The sequence below is a fragment of the Chelonoidis abingdonii genome, chromosome 13 (assembly GCF_003597395.2).
Source record: "Chelonoidis abingdonii isolate Lonesome George chromosome 13, CheloAbing_2.0, whole genome shotgun sequence".
Classification (NCBI taxonomy): Eukaryota; Metazoa; Chordata; order Testudines; family Testudinidae; genus Chelonoidis; species Chelonoidis abingdonii.
The window spans coordinates 995,098-1,017,560 of record NC_133781.1 but is presented as its reverse complement, the minus strand read 5'-3'; the positions used below and the strand labels follow the sequence as shown (position 1 = coordinate 1,017,560).

The window sequence follows — 22,463 nt, the reverse complement described above, 5'->3', positions numbered from 1 at the left end:
GCCATCCACTATGACCTGCATGTTTCCAAGAGTCACAACATTTCGTAGCAGCAGCTTAATGATTGCTTTGGCTACTTGCATCACAGCAGCCCCCACAGTAGATTTTCCCACTCCAAATTGATTCCCGACTGACCGGTAGCTGTTTGGCGTTGCAAGCTTCCAGAAGGCTATTGCCACTCGCTTCTCCACTGTGAGGGCTGCTCTCATCTTGGTATTCTGGTGCTTCAGGGCAGGGGAAGGCATATCACAAAGTTCCATGAAAGTGCCCTTATGCATGCGAAAGTTTCGCCACCACTGAGAATTGTCCCAAACCTGCAAAACTATGCGGTCCCACCAGTCTGTGCTTGTTTCCTGGGCCCAAAATCGACATTCAATGGCTAGAACTTGCCCCATTACCAGCAGGATCTCCAAAGCGCAGGGGCGGTTTGAGAGAATTCTATGTCCATGCCCTCATCACTCTCATCGCCGCACTGCCATAGCCACCTCCTCCTCCTCGCCTGGCTTTGCAGGTTCCGGTTCAGCATAGACTGCACGAGAATGTGCAAGGTGTTTACAGCGTCCACGATTGTGGTATTGATCTGATCAGGGTCCATGCTTGCCATGCTATGGCGGCTGCGCAGTTCACCCAGGAAAAAAGGTTCAAAACTGTTGTCTGCTGCTTTCACGGAGGGAGGGGTGAGGCTGTACCCAGAACCACCCGCGACAATGATTTTTGCCCCATCAGCCACTGGGATCCCAACCCAGAATTCCAAGGGGCAGGGGAGACTGCGGGAACTATGGGATAGCTACAGGATAGCTACCCACAGTGCAACACTCCAGAAATCGACGCTAGCCTCGGACCATGGACGCACACCGCCGAATTAATGTGCCTAGTGTGGCCACATTCCTTCAACTTTATACAATCTGTTTTACAAAACTGGTTTATGTAAAATCGGAATAATCCCATAGCGTAGACGTATCCTGAGAGAGATGGTCCGACAGAGACAGAGATTGTGTGTACTGGCTGCTGGGAAAGTCTCTGAGAGACCATACGCTATCCCTTTAAGGCACTCACTCACCCAAAGGCTTGTTCAGAGCTCAGAACTACTGCAAGTCCTGAGTCCTGTCCCCTCTACCCTGCTCTGTGGAGATGGGGTATAGAGGATGGAGATGGGGGACACCGTGACACCAGTATCCTCCTTTCCCCACTCCCCACTCTGAACAACCATCAGAAGGGTCCCGGGAGCAGCTGCAGGAGCAACATGGCTGCAAAGCAGGGGGCAGGGCAGGCACCTGAACACATGCTACCATCTGGATGTGCAGGGCTCTGCTAATCAACTGTGTGGCACTTGAATCTCTCCTGGGAGACCACCCAACCATGTGGCTTACAGGGAACACAGGTCAAGAGGTGAGAAGTGGGGCAGGCCTGGGGTTTGAGGCTGTGGAAGGGAGCTTGCAGTAATGGGTATGGGAATCATAGAATATCAGGGTTGGAAGGGACCTCAGGAGGTCATCTAGTCAACCCTCCTGCTCAAAGCAGGATCAATTCCCCACTAAATCATCCCAGTCAGGGCTTTGTCAAGTCTCACCTTAAAAACCTCTAAGGAAGGAAATTCCACCACCTCCCTGGGTAACCCATTCCAGTGCTTCACCACCCTCCTAGTGAAAAAGTTGTTCCTAATATCCAACCTAAACCTCCCCCACTGCAACTTGAGACCAATGTTCTTTGTTCTGTCATCTGGTACCACTGAGAACAGTCTAGATCCATCCTCTTGGAACCCCTATTCAGATAGTTGAAAGCAGCTATCAAATCTCCCCTCAGTCTTCTCTTCTGCAGACTAAATAATCCCAGTTCCCTCAGCCTCCCCTCATAAGTCATGTGCTTCGGCACCCTAATCATTTTAGTTGCCCTCCACTGAACTCTTTCCAATTTGTCCACACCCTTCTTGTAGTGTGGGGCCCAAAACTGGACACAGTGCTCTGGATGAGGCCTCAGCGATGTCAAATAGAGGGGAATGATCACAACCCTCAATCTGCTGTTAATGCTCCTACTTATACAGCCCCAAAAGCCATTAGCCTTGTTGGCAGCAAGGGCACATTGTTGACTCATACCCAGCTTTTCATCCAGCAGTAGGGCCTGAGTGATGGGTTTCATCTTGGCGACCCCAGTTGAGAACCCCTGGCCTGCATTATTTGGAAAGGGGTAGGCAGCCTAAAGTGTTTGAAAAGCACTGCATTACAGCAACCACACCACAATTGAGATGTAAAGCAAAATTGAAGGTAGGGTACACATATCAACAAATGAAAGTTAAAATCCAGCTAGACCATTGCAGTCAGAGTGGAAATAATTAATAACTCAGGGAATCAATAGTTAAGGTTGAACTTACAAGAAGCCAAAGTATTTGGGACCATATAAACCAGGGGTGGGCAAACTATGGCCAATGGGCGTCAGGGCTTTGGATCCAGCTCACAGAATTGCCACCTCCATGGCGCCGTGGGCCCCATGCCGCTCTCAGAAGTGGCTGGCACCATGTCCCTGCGGCCCCTGGGGAAGGAAGGATAGAGGGCTCTGTGCACTGGCCTTGCCTGAAGGCACCTCCCCCCGTTCCCATTGGCCGGGAATGGGGAACTGCAGACAATGGGCGCTTCAGGGGAGGTACCCACAGGTGTGTGCAGTGAGCAAAGCCCTCTGCCCCTCATCTCCCAGGGGCTGCAGGAACGCGATGCCAGCCACTTCTGGGAGCTGCATGGCATGGGGTCAGGGCAGGCAGGGAACTTGACCTGGCCCAGGTGCATGCTGTTGCCACCCCGGAGCTGCTCCAGGTAAGCGGCGCCAGGCCAAAACCTGCACCCTGAACTCCTCCTGCACCCCAAACTTCTCCTGCACCCTGCACCCCAACTCCCTGCCCTGAGACCTTGCCACACCCCTTCTGCACCCCAAACACCACCACACCCAAACCCCCTGCCCTAAGCTCCCTCTCACACTCTGCACCCCCTTCTGCACCCCAACCCCCTTCCCTGAGCCCCTCGTACACCCTGCACCCCTCCTCTGCCCCAACCCCTTGCCCTGAGCCCCCTCCCACACCCCGCACTTCCTCCCACACCCCAACCCCCTGCCCCAGCCCTACATTCATGGCCCTGCATGCAATTTCCCCACCCAGATGTGGTCCTCGGGCCAAAAATGTTACCCACCCCTAATATAAACTCCCAAAGTATCTCTGCTCTGGCCCCATAGAGACCCTAGCCTGCCATCTTACAGGCATGATTCTTTTCATACCTTCTTTGTAAGCTGTTCTGGTTTTGGATCATGGATTTTCTTGAGTGATAACCATGGGTCCAAGTGGTTTGAAATGCTTCCCCTGGAATAGAGAAGTAGGCACGAGCTGTTTAGGTCCTGGAAATGCCTCGGATAGTAGGAACACACCATTAAGAACTGAGCTGGAATCAACACAGCTGAGTGGAACATCCTACAGAGACAATGGGAGCCTCAGTCAGTGAAAATTAACCCATAGCTTCAGAGGCAGCTGCATGTACAACCACAACACGGCTGTGTCTGTAGATCAAAGATGAGAGGTGTCAGAAACCTGTGCTGAGAGGGAGAGGACATTGCTGGGAGAGGTGGTCAAACTTTCTCAAGCAAACAGTTTTGGGGTGTTTTTTTTGCCTTTTTTCCAAAAGTGAATTGTTTTGTGAATTCAACTTTTGTTCAGTTTTGACATTTTTCTCTGTTTCCTCCACCCCTTTTCTTTCTCTTTAGGGTTGTGTGTGAATTTATTACCAAATTTAAACTGAAACTGAACCCATTCTACAATACTGACGACAAACCTTGGTATTTAGTTAGCAACATCAGGGCAAGAGCTGGAGAGGTAGAAAGAAACCCCGATGTCTTGCAATACCCCTTGCACCCTACAGCGAGAGGAAAATCAGCTAGTGAGCTTTATTGTCAGACACTGGATAAGGTGTGTGTGTTGTGGAAAGGACTTGTGCACGCTGGGTTTCTCTTCATTAGCCTGGACTTTTACTTGTTGGTCCTAAGCCCCCTTCATATCCACACACACAGCTTTCGCTTTCAAGTTTAGTCGTCCTTTCAACCCAGGCTATCTGGCATGATTGGTAGTATGCATTATAGCCCAGGCTCTGCTTTCACTTGAGCTATTAAGCTGCCCACTTGGCTGTGAAGATACAAGCTAAAAAACACTCAAGTGATGATATTCCTCCCATGCCATCCCACAATTCCCCCCCCACCCCCACCACCATGTGCCAAGAAGAACAAGGGAAAGTCTCATAAAGCAGCTCAGTTTACTGCTTCACACAGAACCATGGAACCCGGCCCCAGAAGTCCTAGAGACATCCATGGGAGAATGTAACATCATTAAGGACACAGTACTTCAGGTTTGGCTTAGCAGTGTGGCTGCTCACACCCGTGGTAAGCTAACACAGGCACCTGTCAACCAAGTTAGCTCTCCAGTGAGGACCTATCCTGGGAAGCTGATTCTGCAAGGTGCTGAGCACATCTGGGAGATGCGCATGCACGCACACACGTACACACCGTTACAGCTGAACTCGTGAGATTTAGGCTCTTAAAGGACAGATTTTCAAAGGTGTTTAGGTGCTCACAGACTCAGGGGGTGATCAGGGGCTCAAGCACGCATAGATAAAAAATAGTGGGTGCTCAGCACCTAGCAGCCACAGCTCTTTGTGGCTGCTGCCCATCATCTGTTTGATGCTGGGGGAGCAATTGGGGGAGGGCAGAGAGCAGCAAGAAATGGATAGGCGGGAGTCTCTGGATTGGAGTTGTAGTGGGGAAAGGAAGAGGCGGAGCCAGGGCAGGGCCTTGGGGAAGAGGCCTCGGGACAGAGCCAGGGTGGAGCATCCCCAGGGAGAAACAAAAGTCAGACCCTATGCTCATAGATGCAGAGGCCCCTGGGGCCAGATTATAAAAAGAGACAAGCAGGGAGCAAGTGAGCATGACTGTGTAATCCAGTGGTTAAGGCACTCAATTGGGACACCCTGGATTCAGCCCCTCTGCTCCAATGACTATCTGTTTATCCAAAATGGAACAGCTTCAGCATGAGAGAATGGGACTACTCACTAGCTCAGAAGTCAGGGCATTTATGTAAGAGGTGGGGAGATCCCTTTCCAAATCCCTCCACTTCACTGAGTAGAGGGGGGACTTGAACTGGTGGTAAGGGCAGGGCTGGCTCCAAGCACCAGCATTCCAAGCTCGTACTGGGGGCGGCAGTCTGCAAGGGGCCTCAGTCCCTGTTTTTTTGCCCCCAAGCAGTGCACTGAATTGCCGCCGCAGACAGCAGGGGCAATCCGTGTGCCCTTAAGGCGGCACGCGCGTTTCCGTGGCGGTGGCAATTCGGCAGCAGCTTCTATGTTTAGCTGTCTGTGGCGGCTTCAGCTAAACATAAAAGCTGCAGCTGAATTGCCGCCACCGCGGAAATGCGCCTGCCGCCCTAAGGGCACACGGACTGCCCCCGCAGCGGCGGCAATTCAGTGAGCTGCTTGGGGCGGCAAAAACTGTAGAGCCGGCCCTTGGTAAGAGCCATGTGGCCAGGCAGCTCTGGGAGCTGTGGCGCAGATTCTCCACCTGCCCTGGCCAGGGAGCCTCAGGGGTGGGAACATGGGCGGGGGGGGTATGCTATCACCCCCCCCCTTGACTCGCTCTAGTTACTGGGGCAAAAAGTTGCAAAGTGGCTGTAACTGCGACTGCTTGCAACAAACACCTGAGGTGACCGATTCCAGGAGCGGGCTCGCAGCTGAGAATCCCAAGCAGACATAGTTGCCGAACTTCCCGAGAGGGATGGGACTTAGAATACACTCCTCTCTGTGGCATCTCCCACTGACTAATTTAGTCTGCGAGCTGGCTTTTGTGGATCTCATTCTTAGAGGCCTGTCTACCTCCATTCATTGTGCAGGGAGCCTGAGGGTATGTCTGCACTGCAAAGAAAACCCTATGGTGCCAAGTGTCAAAGCCTAGGTCAGTTGAAATGGGAGCAGGGGGCTTGAACTGTGGGCCTAAAAATATGGGTGTACACATTCCTACCTGGGCTACAGCACATGCTCTGAGACTCTCTCCCCTCACTGAGTTTCAGAGCCAGGCCTCCAGAGGGAACATCTACGCTGCTATTTTTATTCCTGTAGCCCAAATCTTGCATTCCCAAGTCATGACCGGGCTCTGAGACTTGGAGCTGTGGGTTTTGGGGTTGTTGGTTTTTTGCCAGTATAGATATAACCCTGAATGCCAAATTCAACCTTTGTGAATCTCATCGATTTTCTAGGCATCTAAAAGTTAGGCATTGCAGTGCTGAACATAAGTTCTTTTGTGAATCTAGCCCCTAGTGGTATTTTCAAAGACTTAGGTGCCATAATCCCATGGATTTCAATGGGAATTAGGCACTTAAGTGCATTTGAAAATCTCAGTAGGTGCTATCTGCATATTTAGATACCTAAATACCTTTGAAAATGCACCCCCTAAAGTACCTGTAAATTCTGAAAGTGGGAGCAAGGTCCCAGATTCACTTTGTCACATTTGAACATTTTACCTTTAGTCTATTTGTATTGTTCAGAAAGCCTGAGTGACAGGAGTTCAGTCATCTGGAGAACTGCAGGAGTGGAAAACAAAAGCTGTAGCTCTTATCCCCATTTAAAAGATATTCTTAGCAGCTCTTTCACCTGAGTAGTCATTTCATGTCTTCCCCCTTGTGCATACGTAACAGGATGTCTACAACTACATGATCATGAACAGGAAAAATAAACCTTTAAATGTAGAACTGTGATCACGAAACAAACGACTGTTTTCTTGGTTCCTACCCAGGTGACCACAGACTGCAGTGCTCTGAAAGAGAAATATGACTCCTTTTCCACCAAGGTAATTGAAGTTAGCATTCCAGTATCTTTAAATCTAAAGATGCCTGATTTCCTAAGTCTTTCCCCACATTGGCCAGTGGAACTCCTTGTGGGATATTCTTGCCATGTGCACACAGCCCATGGTAGGAGATAATGCATCCGAATCTTCCAAAAGCTATTGCTTGTGTGACGGAAACACATTCACTTCATGAGTCTTCATGGAGCACAGCCTACTTTCCTCTGTGGTCCTTTGGATTCCCCTTGGTGGCAGGAGGAGGCCAGAGCCATGGATCTTCTCTGCCTCTCTCTATCCAAAACAACAGTTTGCAGAAAGTGAGCAGTCTCTGTGCTCCCATATGCCTAAGGTTTGCGTAGTGCCCTCTTCCACTCTGGTGTGACTGATCTGGCATCTCTTCTTCCCACCCCAGTGCTCTGTGTGACATCCACCTATTGGATCATGGGTTTTTAATCAAAGACAATGAAATCTTGGTATGAACACTAGCAGTGAAATCCTGGCCCCATTGAAACCAATGGCAAAGTTTCCATTGACTTTGGGTGGGGGGAGGGGTCAGGATTGCACCCAGTGAATCAAAACTGGGTGAGGGATTGTGTCTTGAAAGTGAGCATCAGCCTTACTTCAGTGATTGTTTATGAGGAAGCAGACAAATCACTTAGTAGGATAGTGTATGGGTTTGACTCCTGCTCATCCCTTATGGATACTGAATAATTCCTATGTTCAACTGAAATGAGATATCTCTTTGGCTGTCATTCTCTATGGGGGTATAATATGCATGCACCTTCCACCCTCTCCACACTTCCCTGCCCAGGAGTATTTGATTAAAGAAGGAAATTTAAGTAGAGGAGCCATCAACATGATCGGTGACTTGCTGAATGAAGATGGTGAATTCCAGATGTCATTTCTTCACTCTGTCATGGACCACGTTACATTGTCTGAGAAGGGGTAAGGAAAAAGGAATCTTTATTCAGTTGCTTTATATGTGGAAGGGACTGTACTTCTGGTAGGATCCATGCATCTTTCAATACGTTTAACTGTCCAACAACCTCATCTTATCAATGCAGCCGGTTGCCTTCTTTGAAGTAAGCACTGATGGTCTGACTTGTCATAAAGGATGGGTGTTCACTGCTATAGTTCTCTAGCATAAAAAACCAGGTTCACTTTCACAGTGTCCATAGCTTCTAACTGGATCAGATCCTATAGAATTCAGTAATTAACTCCAGAGTATATGTGTTATGGGCATACTGGGGCATCACTCTGTTGCATCTCAGAACCACCTAGGTCAAATGACGGTAAAGTAGTATCATTAATGCTTCGCAGTTCCCCCATGAGGCAGAACTAATTCCAAGGCAATCTGAGCAATGATGCAGATTTTAGAGCATTTAGCAGAGTCAAGCTTTAAACAGATAACTGATCTTAACCTTAATAGCAGCAGACTTGGCACTCTACTATCATAAAAGAAGTTGGAGCTGGCACTCAGTAGGGGCTAGATTGTATCTTCAGCTATGCAGCACCTTACAGCTCTCTTTGTTGGTCTTGTGGCATTCTCTCAGATAACTGTTGCCCAATGATGTTGTTGCCTTACCATCCTCTTTTCTCCTCCTTTCTTTCAGTTATGATGAGATCACTGGGGGATTCGATCAGCTTCCCGATACTTTCTATCAGTATATTCATGGGGGCATTCTATTTCACTCCATAGTGGTGAAGATAGTAAACAAGGATGACCAAGTGAGAGTATTTTACCAGAGGCCAGATGCATTGATTGCCTTGACTGTGACATCCGACTACGTTCTTGTCATGGCCATGGCAAAAGCCACATGGCTTATTCAATTTTCACCATTTCTTTTGACTAACAAAGCCCATGCCCTGGGGTCCATTCACTACTCAGAAGCCACTAAGATTGTTTTGGTCTACTGAAAAGTTTTGGGAGAAAGAGGGAATACAGGGTGGGAGGTCAATCACTAATTGTCTATCCAGATTCATCTACTACCCCAGCCACAATTTCTCCAGTGATCCTTGCTTCATACACCTGGGGCGATGATGCTGAATTGTTCATTCCCCTCAGTGATGAAAAGTGTGTTAATGTGGTGCTGGGGGACCTGGTAGAAATCCACCAGGTGCCCAAGAATTATATCCAGAGTGTCTGTGATAAGCATGTGATGAAGAAATGGAGCCTGGACAAATATACGATGGGATCCTATGTTTCATTCACCCCATACCAGTTTGCCGACTACTCCGAAGCTTTGTTTCAGAATGAAGGGAGGGTCCATTTTGCAGAAGAACTTACAGCCCACCCTCATGCCTGGATCAAAACCACTATGAAATCCGCTGTGAGAGTGGCAAGGAACATCCACGGCATTATCAATGCATCACTCAGGCAGCAGCAGCAAGAGCTGAGGAAAAATAAAATATAATTGATGATATAATAGAAATAAGGATGCTTGGGGAAGGCTCAAATGCATCAGCTACTGACTGGATGCACCACTAATCAGTGGGCATTATAGGATTGTTACTTTAGGTTTAGCCCTGGTGGGGGAAGGCATAAACCATCTGCACTGGCATTAGACTGCTACCCTTACACTCAGAGAGAGAAGGGGATGAGATAATTATCTTTTATTGGACCAACTTCTGTGGGTGAGAGAGAGACAAGTTTTCAAGCTTACACAGAGCTCTTCTTCAGTTCTCTCTCACCTACAGAAGATGGCCCAATCACAGGCACTGGCATCCTCTGGGCCCTGCAGGTGCTCAACACCAGTAGCGTAGCTGGTGGAATTCAGCGGAAGCAGCTGCTTCCATTCAGGCCAGCAGGCATGGAAGCGGCACCTGCCGGCACCCGGCTGGAGGAACCACAGGGCGGCAGCAGCAGCCTGGCGCAGCAGTGGTGCCTGCCGGCTGCGCTGCCCGCTGCACGGCCAGAGGAGCCGTGAGGCGGCAGGCCGGCTCGGAAGCGCTGGAGGGAAGGTGAGCGGGGGGTCCGGTCTGGGGGAGTGGTCAGATAGGGATGCCAAGGGGGGGGCGCCTTTTTTATGTTCTGTGCCCCCCCGAGCTGAAAACCTGGCTACGCCACTGCTCAATACCCCTGCTCCATCCGAGACCCCGGCCCCAACTCACCCCTTCTCCCAAGCCCCAGCTCCTGCCCCACCTCTTCTTGCCTCAGTTTCATCCCCACCTCGCCTTTCCCTGCCCAGTTCCGCCCTCTACTCTGAGCTTGCCCAGTCTCTCCTCCTCTCCCTTACCCCCAATGCCTCCTGCACACCACGGAACAGTTGATCTCGGTGGGTGGGAGGCGCTGTGTGGAAGGGTGAGGAGCTGATCAGCCAGGCCTCTGGCAGATGGGAGGAGTTGTAGGGGATGGGGAGAGCTGGCTGCCAGTGGGTGCTGACCACCCACTAATTTATTTCTGTGGTTGCTCCAGCCCAGGAGCGCTCATGGAGTCAATGCCTATGAGTCCCATAAAAGATATTACCTCACCCACCTCATCTGTCAGTTATGCTGGGGCCAACCTAGCTACAACAACTCTATATGCCCTCACATTCAGCCACTCTGCTCAGCCACCACAGGGTAAAGCCAAGCCTACTTCTGAGAAGGGAAGGAATGAGTGAGTAGCCCCAGTAACACCTAGCCGCCCTACCCTCAAGGTCTAGGTAGCCCATGTCAGAGTTTGAAGGCAGTTCTTGCTTCTCTGATGAGGCAAATAATCTGCTTCACAATCTAGCCTCATCCTAGATGGCAGACGAACAATGATTATTCTGTTTCCCGCTTCCAGAGCCAACAAGTCCAGCCCTTGCAGATCCTATCAGCCACACCAGCATTCCCAAAATGGGAGGAGAGACAGAATTGGAAGGCTGCAGTCAGCAGTACATGCCTTGATCTCCAGTCTGGGAGCAATGCTTCTTCTGCACTTCCTTAGAACGCCCTGAGGCAAATTTTCACAGGAGGCTTCTCCTGGGATGGGATAAGTCGCTCTGTGTCCGACCTTGTTCAGGGTTGTGCCTCCATTGCAGTCTGTCCACCATCTTTGACCCTGATTATGGTCATTCCATGGTCAACATGGATGGAATCAGGAGTGATGTGTAGAGATATCAGCTATCCCTTGAATATATTGTTAATTACTATAGTCATTTCTAATGTGCAAGGTTAAAATCTGAATCAGACATGCCAAACCCGTGGAAAAAACTCAGAAATTGGGATTGTTTTTGGCTTAATTGACTTGTGAGTTGCTTGTTGCTTGTTTGGCTTGTAACTTGTTCCTTCTTTTTTTTTTTTTTTTTTGATCAGCTCCTAGCAAGCAGGGGCAAGGGGGGCAAGCAGGGGCAAGGGGCAAGCAGGGGTGCACAGCGGGCCCACTACTGTCCTGGACTGCACATCGTGGGAATCTAGTCACATAGAGCGTTGGGGTTCTTAGGGATTGGCTTATTTTGGCCTTGTTTTGAAATGGGATTAGCTTGATTTTTGGCTTATTGTGAAAGTCAGGGTGCTTATTTACCATGTGAAAGTTTGCAACTGTGATCTGAATCTGTTCTCCTCTCAGTGACACAGCAAGAAACCTGCACCCTTCTCTGTTTACCCAAAAAAGTGCCTATGTCCTCCCCTGCTCAATCCCGGCTGAGGAATAAAACCTGGAATGTTTAAATAAGATCATCAAACTACTGCTAGCTACTGAGGCAAGACTCTCTGGGAAATTTAGGGGAATCCTTTCTCTCTTCTGTAGTTACTGAAGCACCCTCCTGGAAGATTGACAAAGAAGGGTAAAAACTTTATTTCCTGATCCTTCTTACTGAGAATACCTGTAATGTTGATATTGGAGCATCATTCTGTTGTATCAAGGGAACCCTTTGGTCAAATGACCCCAAATTAGAGGGATACTCAGGGAAGTTAAAACAAAGTTACTGCAGGTATGATGTTAAAGCCCATTAAGATGCATTAAACAGCAGTGTGGACACACTCGTTCAGAAGTAAAGTAGAGTTAGTTCACTGTAGCTTAATCTGCTTTTGTTTTAACACATTCTGGAAGGCTACTAGGTATCACTGAGCAACCTTTAGTTTGCATTAACAAAGTTTTAGGGCATTTAATATCAGTCCAGGTTCTCTGTATATATGGTAAGTATAGAGAAAAATCAAGAAAGTTCAATATAGATAGCCTCAAAGAATGTGGGACAGCCACATTTTATAAATCTAATTACATTCCTTAATAAATGTTAATACCTGGCTCTAATTAAGTGGTTTTCATACCTCTATCTCAAAGTCGGTAAATATTATTAACCACATGGTACAGATGGGGACACTGAGTTCCTAGGATGGGATGTGAGAGAGCCGGGAATAGAAACTAGCTCAAATTCTTCCAGGGTGTTCCCCTTACACAGAAGACGTCCTTCAAAGAGACGCAGTTCTGCTAGCAGTCTGTATAGTATAATTTTACAAGTCACAAAACTCTTTATGAGTCACCAAAATCTAGCCCTCCAGTTTGACTCAGTTCCTAAATTTGTTGTTCTGTATCTTCCTTATCTCTGTTTTGGATACTAGAATTTCAGGTAGTGGAAGGTACCTACCTATATTTCCCCATATCTTATTTTGAATTCTAAATTCCAAGTGCTGATGAGACATAAAACTACTCTCTCACAGTTCTTGGTACAAAGGATTCCTGCATCTTTACTTCAACAAGTTTCCTGTTTTCTAATGTCAAAGCTGACTTCAGCTTTGCAAAGTGTTGTTGGGATTACATAACCTGATGAACAGAATTGTAGGAAAAGCATAATGCATTTAGTTAACATAACTTTCCAACAGTTTATTTGTATATAAATGTTAATACCATGCGCATAATACCTATTAGCATGGTGTACACCAGGGGCAGGCGACCTATGACACACATGCCAAAGGCGGCACGCAAGCTGATTTTCGGTGGCACTCACACTGCCCAGGTCCTGGCCACTGGTCCAGGGGGCTCTGCATTTTAATTTAATTTTAAATGAAGCTTCTTAAAATTTTAAAAACCTTATTTACTACATAAAACAATAGTTTAGTTATATATTATAGACTTATAGAAAGAGACCTTCTAAAAACATTAAAATATATTACTGACACATGAAACCTTAAATTAGAGTGAATAAATGAAGACTCGGCGCACCACTTCTGAACGGTTGCCAACCCCTGGTGTACACTATGCCTAAGATACATGTGTTGACTAATACAAGGTAGCATTGGAGCATCTCAACTGCACATTAGTAAAGGCTTTCAAGACGAAATATGGTCCGGTACTTAGGGCACCAGCATATACAGTAAGATCTCTAAATTCAAATCTTTGATCTGCTCTAGCCTTCCTGTGTGGCCATATACAAGTCACTTTGGCTTGCTGTACCTCAGTTCCCCATCTGTAAAGTGAAAATAATAGTATTTCCCTTCCTCTGAGGGCTGCTATGAGGATCACTATATTAAAGATGGTGAGTTGCTCAGATAATGGGGAACTTGTCTGCATCTTAGACAGATAGATTTTTCCCTGGGGACATCAAAAGTATGGTCTATAACCCACTTAAATTCCACTTCAAACTCAAAATAGCCTGGCTTTCTGGGGACTGGTAAATTTCACTCACAAGTGCCACATTGACCATAAAAGTCTTTCCTGGAAGCTTTTGTATTTCTTTTTTACTGTCTCTTCAGCCCTTTAACTTTACTCAGTGAAACTTCCCAGAGTGACAAGTTACTACAGGTCTCAAAACCATTGACTAATGAAACCCAGTGCAACTTTCTTCCATTTAGCAACAACTGACAATAGAACAGGGAACCAACTGAAGCCGGTGGAGCTGAGCCTGCTTTGGTCAGAGTTGAATTTAGTTCTTGAGGTTTTTGCTCTTCAAGTGCTCTATTTATGAAGTAAATGCGAAGAGTCGTCACATTTACTTCAATGGGACTAGTTATGTGAGTGCTGTTAAGCAAGTATTAACATCACCTCGCTGCAGGCCTGTGCACCGCTTGAGTAGCACTCGGTCCTGCAAAACAGGGCTTAAAGGGTTACATGTGCTGGGGTGAATTTCTAATGTGCAGCGAATGGGTTCTACAGATAGGGTGGACTGAAGACTGGGATGCAAAATGCTTAGTAGCACTATCCCCTTCCAAAACCCTATTGGGATATTTTCTAAGACTGTAAGAAGGAAAGGAGAGAGAGGTTAGTGGGGGAACATGCAATGTGGGAACTGCTGATAACCCAGTGGAGCCTGGCTTTCATCATGGGGGTAAGTGGATAAAGCTGAGAAGTATTCTGAAGTCAGGAAGCATCTGCATGGATGACTCTGGCCTCTACAGAGAGCTAATGTCCAAGCAAGAAGCAGCTAATTGGAGGCTCCCGAATTCTACCCATCTCCCAACATCCATGTGAATCTCCAGAAATCTGTGAATTGGGCATATCTGTGTGTGGTTGGGTGAGAGCAGACCCCTCTACTGACTCTGAAAAAGAGGGCCAACTCCACTCCCTTCTTTTGAGATCTCTGAACCCCACATGATCTCATGGCAGAAAAATGCAAAGGACCACAAGCAGAAACTTGTCAAGTTTCAAAGCACGTGCGTGGGGGGCAGGCAACAACTCAGGCTACATTTCCTTCTGTAACTGCAATTTAATTAAAGACTTGGTACGGTGTTCCCCAAAGTCTGGTAAAGTTTAGATACATATTTCCCCTTAGATTGTTAATTTTGATCTACTGGGGTGATGTAATGGTCCCAACCTTAACTCAAACTATTTAAATATTGTACTTTCTTCCACCAGTTACTGTTCCTTTTTCTTCAATAAGGAATTGACTGGGGTAGCTTTAGACCTAGGTTAGACAGACTTATTTAAAGTGTCTCATGCAATATTTTTAGTTAGCGATTACAGACTGCAGTTATTACAGATTGGGGGTTTCAACTTGACATTTTTAACCTAATTTTTAAAAATCATTACTTTTTTCATTATTATTATTATTATTATTATTATTATTTATTAGTGAGAGAAGGCATGATTTTTTATGGTATTATTTATTTTTTTCAGTATAAATGGAGTACATGTCCTAAAGATTTTTAACTAATTTTCTCCCTTAGAATAATATTATTGCCCTATGCTAAAGAAATGCCATGTTAATTGGAGTGCTCATTACATGTGTCTATTATAAAACAGTATTTTCACATTTCTCCAACAGTAAATATAAAGATGACAAAGAAGAGATTTATGTGGATTGCTTATTTATTTACTTTTTGCAACCATTTTCAGTTCATAAATGAGTGCTGGTTATGAATGACCATATGCCGGAATTATGGAGAGGCAAATACATTCTAAGAATATAATAGAATGCAGTACAATACAACAACAGTTTGCTTTAAAACAAATAGTGGCATTTTTCCAAAAGAGGTGAACAGTCTCTCCTTTCTGGATTACTCACACAACAAGATGGGATAGATGGAGGTAAGCAGTCACTGTCTTCTTACGTTTCTAGGTTATATGTGTTCAAACTTTCAAGGCTTTGGCAGTTGTTTTGTTCTTTTGAACAGCACCATTCTTGTACAGAAAATTTCTCACATCAGACTGTGAGTATACAAATTTTTTTTTATCAAAAGACATTTTCAAGTAATTATTTTCATGATGATGATGTAGCATACACATAACCTCAGAGATAAACCCATTATGTTTTTGAACATTCAATATTTTTAATTATATCTTTAAAATTAGAAATGCTACACAGAATAGATTAATCATTATAATTATCATTAATTGTAGTAGCAACTGATTATATATAGGGCCTTAAAAGATATTCAATACATATAGACTACTTTCTATGATAGCATATTATGCATTTTAATTTCTCATTCATTTGAAATCTGGTCCTGATGAAGGGAACACAGTGGAATTTCTATGCCTTACAATTCTCTTCTTATAGCCAGTCTGTGCTATTATTATCTGCCTATGTTGAAGGAAAGGCACACAGAATGCTGTTCCAGCTCCCAAAAAGTGACGGAATGGCATTTCACATGAGTCGAGCCTTGCTTCATTACTGTCTTGTCTGGAAACTCTCTCCTCATGTTTCTAATCCAAGCGGACTCCTGGCCTCGCACCCCCGTGTACTTTTTCCTCAGTCAATTGCCCTTCATGGGTATCTAGCAAAGCCTAATCATTGTCCCTAAAATGGGTAGGCTTTCAGTCTAATCACAGATCTTTAAGAAAAAAGAATTTTGTGCCCAAATTTTTCATTTTCATTCAGGCATTTGGGGTGTTTTCATCCCTTTTTAGTATTTCTTTTCATACTTTCCAAATTTCAATCAGAGCACCATTTTGAATCAAAAAGTCTGAACAAAATGTTTCAAATTTTTTTCAATGAGAAATTTCAGAATGAACCAGTCAGAGTGAAATGGTCAAAATAAAATGTTTTCACTCTTTCATATTTTTTTCCAGCTGAAATATCAGACATTCCTAAATGCATTTCTCAGTGAAAGCAGCAAAGAGTCCTTTGGCACCTTATAGACTAACAGACGTATTGGAGCATGAGCTTTCGTGGGTGAATACCCACTTCGTTGGATGCACGTAGTGGAAATTTCCAGCAAAGACATTTCATAAAAAAATAACTCAACTCTCTCTACTGAAAGGTTTTATCAGGAATGAAAAGTTTAAACAAGTGGTTTGCTTGGCAGAAGGCTTTTGCTGCTCTGTCAGTTAACCCAGCTGGGACATTTTCTAGTTTGATACAAGCCAGTGAGCAAGCCATAATTTCTCCAGTAGGAAGAGAAAAATTCTTTGTGATTTAGACAGTTCACATGTTTTAATTTTTATGGCTGTACTTCCTTTCTTTGTTGTAATGGAAGCACTTTTCCTGGGGGGGCTAAGAGGAGTTTCTGTTTTATATACAGCCAGTAGAATTATTCTGAGCAGAAATATTTTTGGAGTAAGAGGAGACGGTTAAAATGACTGTATAAAAATTAAAATGTTTTATTTTTTGCTAGAAATTCAGTGGCATTTTAATTGAAATATTTATTGACATCTTTATCAAAAATGTACAACTAGTTATCAAAACATTTTATTTACATAACATCAGATTTTAACAACACTTCTGATAATGTTTTCAATACATAATGAAATTTTCTTTGCAAAAGTGGTAAATTAAAGTATTTTCATATAAATGATCATGTTTTTGTCCCAATCCTGCCTTATAGTTTGTTATTTATTTATTTTTTTCTTTATTTAATGGACCAAGACTCACATTTGCAAATATTACCTCTGATTATAAGTTCTTCAATTTTTGGGTGTCCAATGTGTTCAGCCTGGATTTTTCGTATATGCTGAGCACCCAACTCTCCAAAGTTCAGGTGCTTTTAAAGTGTCTCAATTTAAGCCCTTCTAATTGAGACACTAAAAAATTGAGCTCGTGGAAAAATTTCTGTCAAAACTGTTTTTGATGGACTACTGGGTTTTCTACTAAACAAATTTTTAGAGAAAAGAGTTTTGATTTCTTGTCAACTAAATACTTCAAAACAAAATATTTCAAAGAGAAAGCAAAATAGTTCGGATAACACTGGTTTTCAAGTCAAATATTTCTCTTTTTCACTGAACATTTTCTGTATTCATATTTTCAAAGAAAAATCAAAATTATTTGTGGAAAATGTAAATGATTTGTTTTCCATTTTGGCCAAAATTTGCTGCCGGAAAAAACCCTGCATTTTTCAATCCATTCTACTAATGTCACTGTCAGTTTTGAAAACCTGACGATTTGCTCATCAACTGGAAATGTTCATTGTGAGAATATTTTCACTGTATTCACACCTTAAATATATGTATTGAGGGGGGAGGGATAGCTCAGTGGTTTGCACATTGGCCTGTTAAACGCAGCATTGTGTATTTAATCTTTGAGGGGGCCACTTAGGGATCTGGAGCAAAATCAGTACTTGGTCCTGCTAGTGAAGGCAGGGGGCTGGACTCTATGGCCTTTCAGGGTCCCTTCCAGCTCTATGAGATGGGTATATCTCAATCTTTATATATATATAATTTTCTCAAGGAAAATTCCCAACAGTGAATATGATGCGTGAGCAAGATTTCCTGTTTTTAGAATTGATTTATAAAAGGAATTGTAAAATGTTTGGGGCAGGGACTGTTTCTTATCGTCAATGGGCATGTCTATGCAGTCTGTGGCAGGAAGCCTCCCAGCCCGGGTCAATAGACTAGGGCTACTGGGGATTGTGCTCTAAAAATAGCTGTGTAGACAGTGCTTTAAGTTGTGGCTCAGGCTGGAACTCAGACAAGGAAGTCCTGCTCCGCCCCCACAGGCTTCCAACCTCAAGCCCCAACCCAAGCTGCAATATCTTCACAATTATTTTTAGCATGGTAACATAAGCCCTGCAGGCCAAAGTCTGTCAGCCTGGGCTAGGAGGCTCGCTGCCACAGGCTGCATAGACCTATCCTGTATGTGCATTGCCTAGCACAAAAAGACCATGAGTTAGTTGGTTGTCTAGGTATGATTATAAATAAATAAATAAATAACTTGTAATTTTTCTCATTATTATATCATGTGACTCAGGCTGAGCTGCAGTCATTGGTCACTTTAGAAAATCTTTCCTTTGGGGCAGGTTCTCAGGGATTTTGAGCATCGGTATTTCCCAGTGACTTCAGTTGGACTTATGGATGCTTATAACTTGGGAAAGTCAGGCTCAAAAGTGTCTCTGGCCTTATTTATAAATTGCACTGTTTTAACTTGAACTTGATTTAAAAGCTGGTTTAGTTGAACTGGGACAAAAATGCTGTGTGGACTGCAGCTGGTCAGAAATGATCTGCTGAAACATTTTTTTTCCCAATGGAAGATGGCTTTTTGACTGAAGGAAAATTCCCATTTTCATATAAAGTATGCTGTACCCACAGAAATTTCAATGAAAATTTTCACGTGGGAAAATAATCTTTGTTGTTAATTTTTTATAGCAGAAAAAAATATATTCCCAACAGCCTACAGTCTGGATACTCTTCGTTCAATTTAAACCAAGTTTATATTGCTTTAGTTATAGTTGATACCTTGTGGACTAGAGTTAAATTGACATAAAATTGTTTTAAATCAGATTAAAATTGTCCACACTGAGATTTACATCACTTTCTCTAGATGATTGTAAAATCACACTTTTAATTCAACCATGGCAGCTCTATCTATAGAAAAGATCTGAAGCTAAATACCTTAATGTTGAGATTTCCAAAATAACATGTTATTTAAAAAACAAACAAACTTTAGCCTCAGGCCTGGGTTACATTTAAAAGTTAGGTTGACATAGCTACAGAACTCAGCGGTATGAAAAGTCCCCAACCTTGAGCGATATAACTATGCCAACCTCACCCATAGCACTGACACAGCTAGCCTGATGGAAGAATACTTCTGTCAACCCCACTAACATCGATCAGAGAGGTGGTTACCTACACCATTGGAAGTAATACTTCTGTAAGTGTACACTGCATCAACACTACGAGACAATGCCAGCATAGCTACGTCTGCCTGTAGTGTAGACATACCCTAAAAAAATACAACTTCCCGGGAAGTGAGAGAATTTTCATGTTAACCAAGATATTAGGCATTTCTTCCACCAAAGGGAAAAGCTGACTAGTGTATCAGACTCTGTCAGTGTTACCTCTACATATGTGTGCATATTTCACACATTTTTTGTTCTAATCTCTCTTCTTGTAGCATCAGGCCAAATCAAATGAAGAGGAAGTGGAGCGGACTAACACAACATTGCCAACAGAATTTATCCTTCTGGGGCTCTTTAACCAAACAGAGACACACACCTTCCTTGTGGCCATGATTTTACTTGCCTTCATTACGGCCTTGTCAGGAAATGGTCTCCTCATATTTCTAATCCAAATGGATTCCAGCCTTCACAGCCCCATGTATTTTTTCCTCAGTCACTTGGCCTTCATGGATATCTGTCAGATCCTGATCGTTGTCCCCAAAATGGCAATGGACTCCCTGATCCCAGGGAACACCATTCCGATAGTTGGATGTGGGACCCAGATATTTCTCACAATGACCATGGGAGGAGCGGTGTGCCTCCTTCTGGCAGTCATGTCTTATGACAGATATGTGGCGATATGCAATCCCTTGCAATACCATATCCGCATGAGGAAGAGAACCTGTCTAAGCATGGCAGCTGGCAGCTGGTTTGGAGCATCTCTAGATGCTTTGATTCACACAGTTTTTATTCTGCAACTGCCCTACTGCGGCTCGAAAGAGATCAACCACTTCTTCTGTGAGATCCCAGCCCTGCTGAAATTGTCCTGCTCTGACACCTCCACTTATGAGAAGGTCCTCTTTGTGTCCGGCATTGTACTGCTCCTCATCCCTTCCTCGATTATACTGTCTTCTTATACGTGCATCCTCTCTTCGGTGCTGAGGATTAGCTCAGTCAAAGGAAAGCATAAGGCACTAGCCACTTGTTCCTCACATTTGACCGTGGTGGGGCTATTCTACGGAGCAGCCATCTTCATGTACATGAGACCCACTTCCTACCACTCATCACAGCAAGACAAGATGGTGTCTATGTTTTACACCATTGTCACCCCAGTGCTGAATCCCCTCATCTACAGCCTAAGAAACAGGGATGTTTTAGGAGCCCTAAGAAAATTGGTTGGGAAATGCAGGGTCTGTCAGAAACTTTGATATGAAATGTCATTGACTGTTGTGTCCTAGGTTTGATAACATACTATTTGGCCACAGACTGGGTTTACTAAAAGATTTAGTTGTAGGGCAAATTTTTCAAAATTCCTTAACCACCCAAGTTCCATTGAAAATCAGTGTGTCTGAGGCTTTTAAGTTTCTAAGGCACATTTGGCATTTTTGCACATGTGGCTAGATTCACAAGGGGCACCTAACTGGTCGTTAGCTGCCTGAGCCCGACATTTAGGCACCTTTGAATTCACAAAACCACTGCTCAGCTGCTGCCTTGCCCTGGAGACACCTGAATTCCCTAAGCCCCAGATTTGTAAAGGCGTTTGGGCATTGCTGCACTCAGCATTGCAACCCTTACCTGATGGAGGAGCTGAAATCCCATTTTCAAAAGGGAGAGTACTTTGAAAATGAGATTCAGGCTGCAACTCTTGAATGCCTTTTTAAATCTGGGCCAAATTGATTTAGGAGCCTAAATTCTACTGACTAAATAGGATTTTGGCTCTTAAGGACATGGACCCTTAGGAGCCAAAATCCTATTGACTGCTGAGATATGCCCTTAGGAGCCAAAATCCCATGGACAGTTGATGGGATTTAGGCCCCATAAATCAGTTAGGCATTGAGACACTGAGCACAACAATGATAAAATACCTTTAAAAATCCAGGCCTACGTACCTGAGTTTCTACTGATATAGTCCTCTAAATATCTACGTTTCTGTACATGGGCATGCGCCTATGTCCTAGTGGCAGAGAGCGGTTCAGCACCTAGCTCTTACTGAAGCCCTCCTGGGATTCACAGTTCCGTAGGGATTCTTTGAGAACACCTAACCAGCAAGGAGGAGGTTGTTCCCCCACTTATACCCAACAGTTCATTGTTTAGGGCACTCATCTGGGATGTGGGAGACCTGGATTCCAGCACCTGCTCCATATCAAGCAGAACAGGGATTTGTGCATGGGTCTCCTAGATCCCCAGTGAGTGCTTTAACCACTGGGCTATTGAGATAATCACCCCTCTGCTCCTCCTTGGTTTATCGTGAGAAAGGCTCAATCTGACCTAGGCACCTAACTCCAGGAGAGGGTTCATGGCTGCAAATCCCCAACAGAGACAGTGTGTCCCTCAGGCACAGAGTAAGCCCTTTTGAGAGACAGGGCTTTGAGACATTTCTTACTGGCTCACTTAGGCAGCTCCCTTCGCAGAGTGCTGCCTTCTATGGGTCACTTTTTAGACACCTTACTCATGTAGCTCAAAGCTGTGACTTCTGTTAGGTGGCAGGGCAGCAAGAAGTGAGGTTTTGTAATGCTCATCATTGTAACAGTTATGCCCCCGCTTGTTATTTTAGTCCCCAATGTGTTCTCCTTTTATAGTGTTTCAAACCAGATTTTATGTGTATCGCTCAAAATAGAGCTGAAAAGGGGATTATAAATGTGCAAAGGCCTCATACCGGCGCTCTGCAGAAGGCTGAATTTCTCCCACAGGAAGTAGGCCCAGTGCTAAGAAGGGAACATTGTTAATATTCACTCTTCAGAGTGTGACACCACTTTGGGCCTGATTCTCCCCCTACATTGGTTTCAAACTGATTTAGCTCCATTGAGAGCAGAGGTGTTACCCTTGGTTTTAATTGGTATGTAGAAGGGTTTGGTCGGGTTCCTCCCTCTCTGGGGCGGTAAGGAACCATAACGCCTCACTACATCCATCTGGTTATTTCTCGGGGACTAGCCTGGCCGCGGGGCTTCACATCATGGCAGAGGTAGAGGCCAACAAACAGCTCTATTCCACAGACCCAGGCCCTAGATCAGGGCGGGGCAGTTGAGAGTCTATGACTCAGGCCCTTATACAAGGCCTGAGCAAACAGTTTTAACACAGGTCCTAGCCCTACGTCAGGGCGGGGCTGTCATAAACATACAGCTAAGGGTTACTTCCCCTTTTACCTGTAAAGGGTTAAGAAGCTCAAGTACCTGGCTGCCACATG

General features: G+C 44.8%; 1 protein-coding gene and 1 pseudogene across 1 annotated transcript; both read left to right on the top strand.

Annotated features, from left to right (window-relative positions):
• Positions 1–9,264, top strand: part of LOC116820392 (L-amino-acid oxidase-like) — a 25,380-nt pseudogene extending 16,116 nt beyond the window's left edge.
• A 10,365-nt stretch (positions 9,265–19,629) lies between these two features.
• Positions 19,630–20,487, top strand: LOC116820389 (olfactory receptor 2T1-like). Its single transcript, XM_032772816.2, has one exon. The coding sequence runs from the start codon at positions 19,630–19,632 to the stop codon at positions 20,485–20,487; it is 858 nt and encodes a 285-aa protein (XP_032628707.2).
• The last annotated feature ends 1,976 nt before the right edge of the window (positions 20,488–22,463 follow it).

Coding starts and splice junctions, on each gene's coding strand:
- LOC116820389 (XM_032772816.2), top strand. CDS start 19,630: ATGATTTTACTTGCCTTCATTACGGCCTTGTCAGGAAATGGTCTCCTC.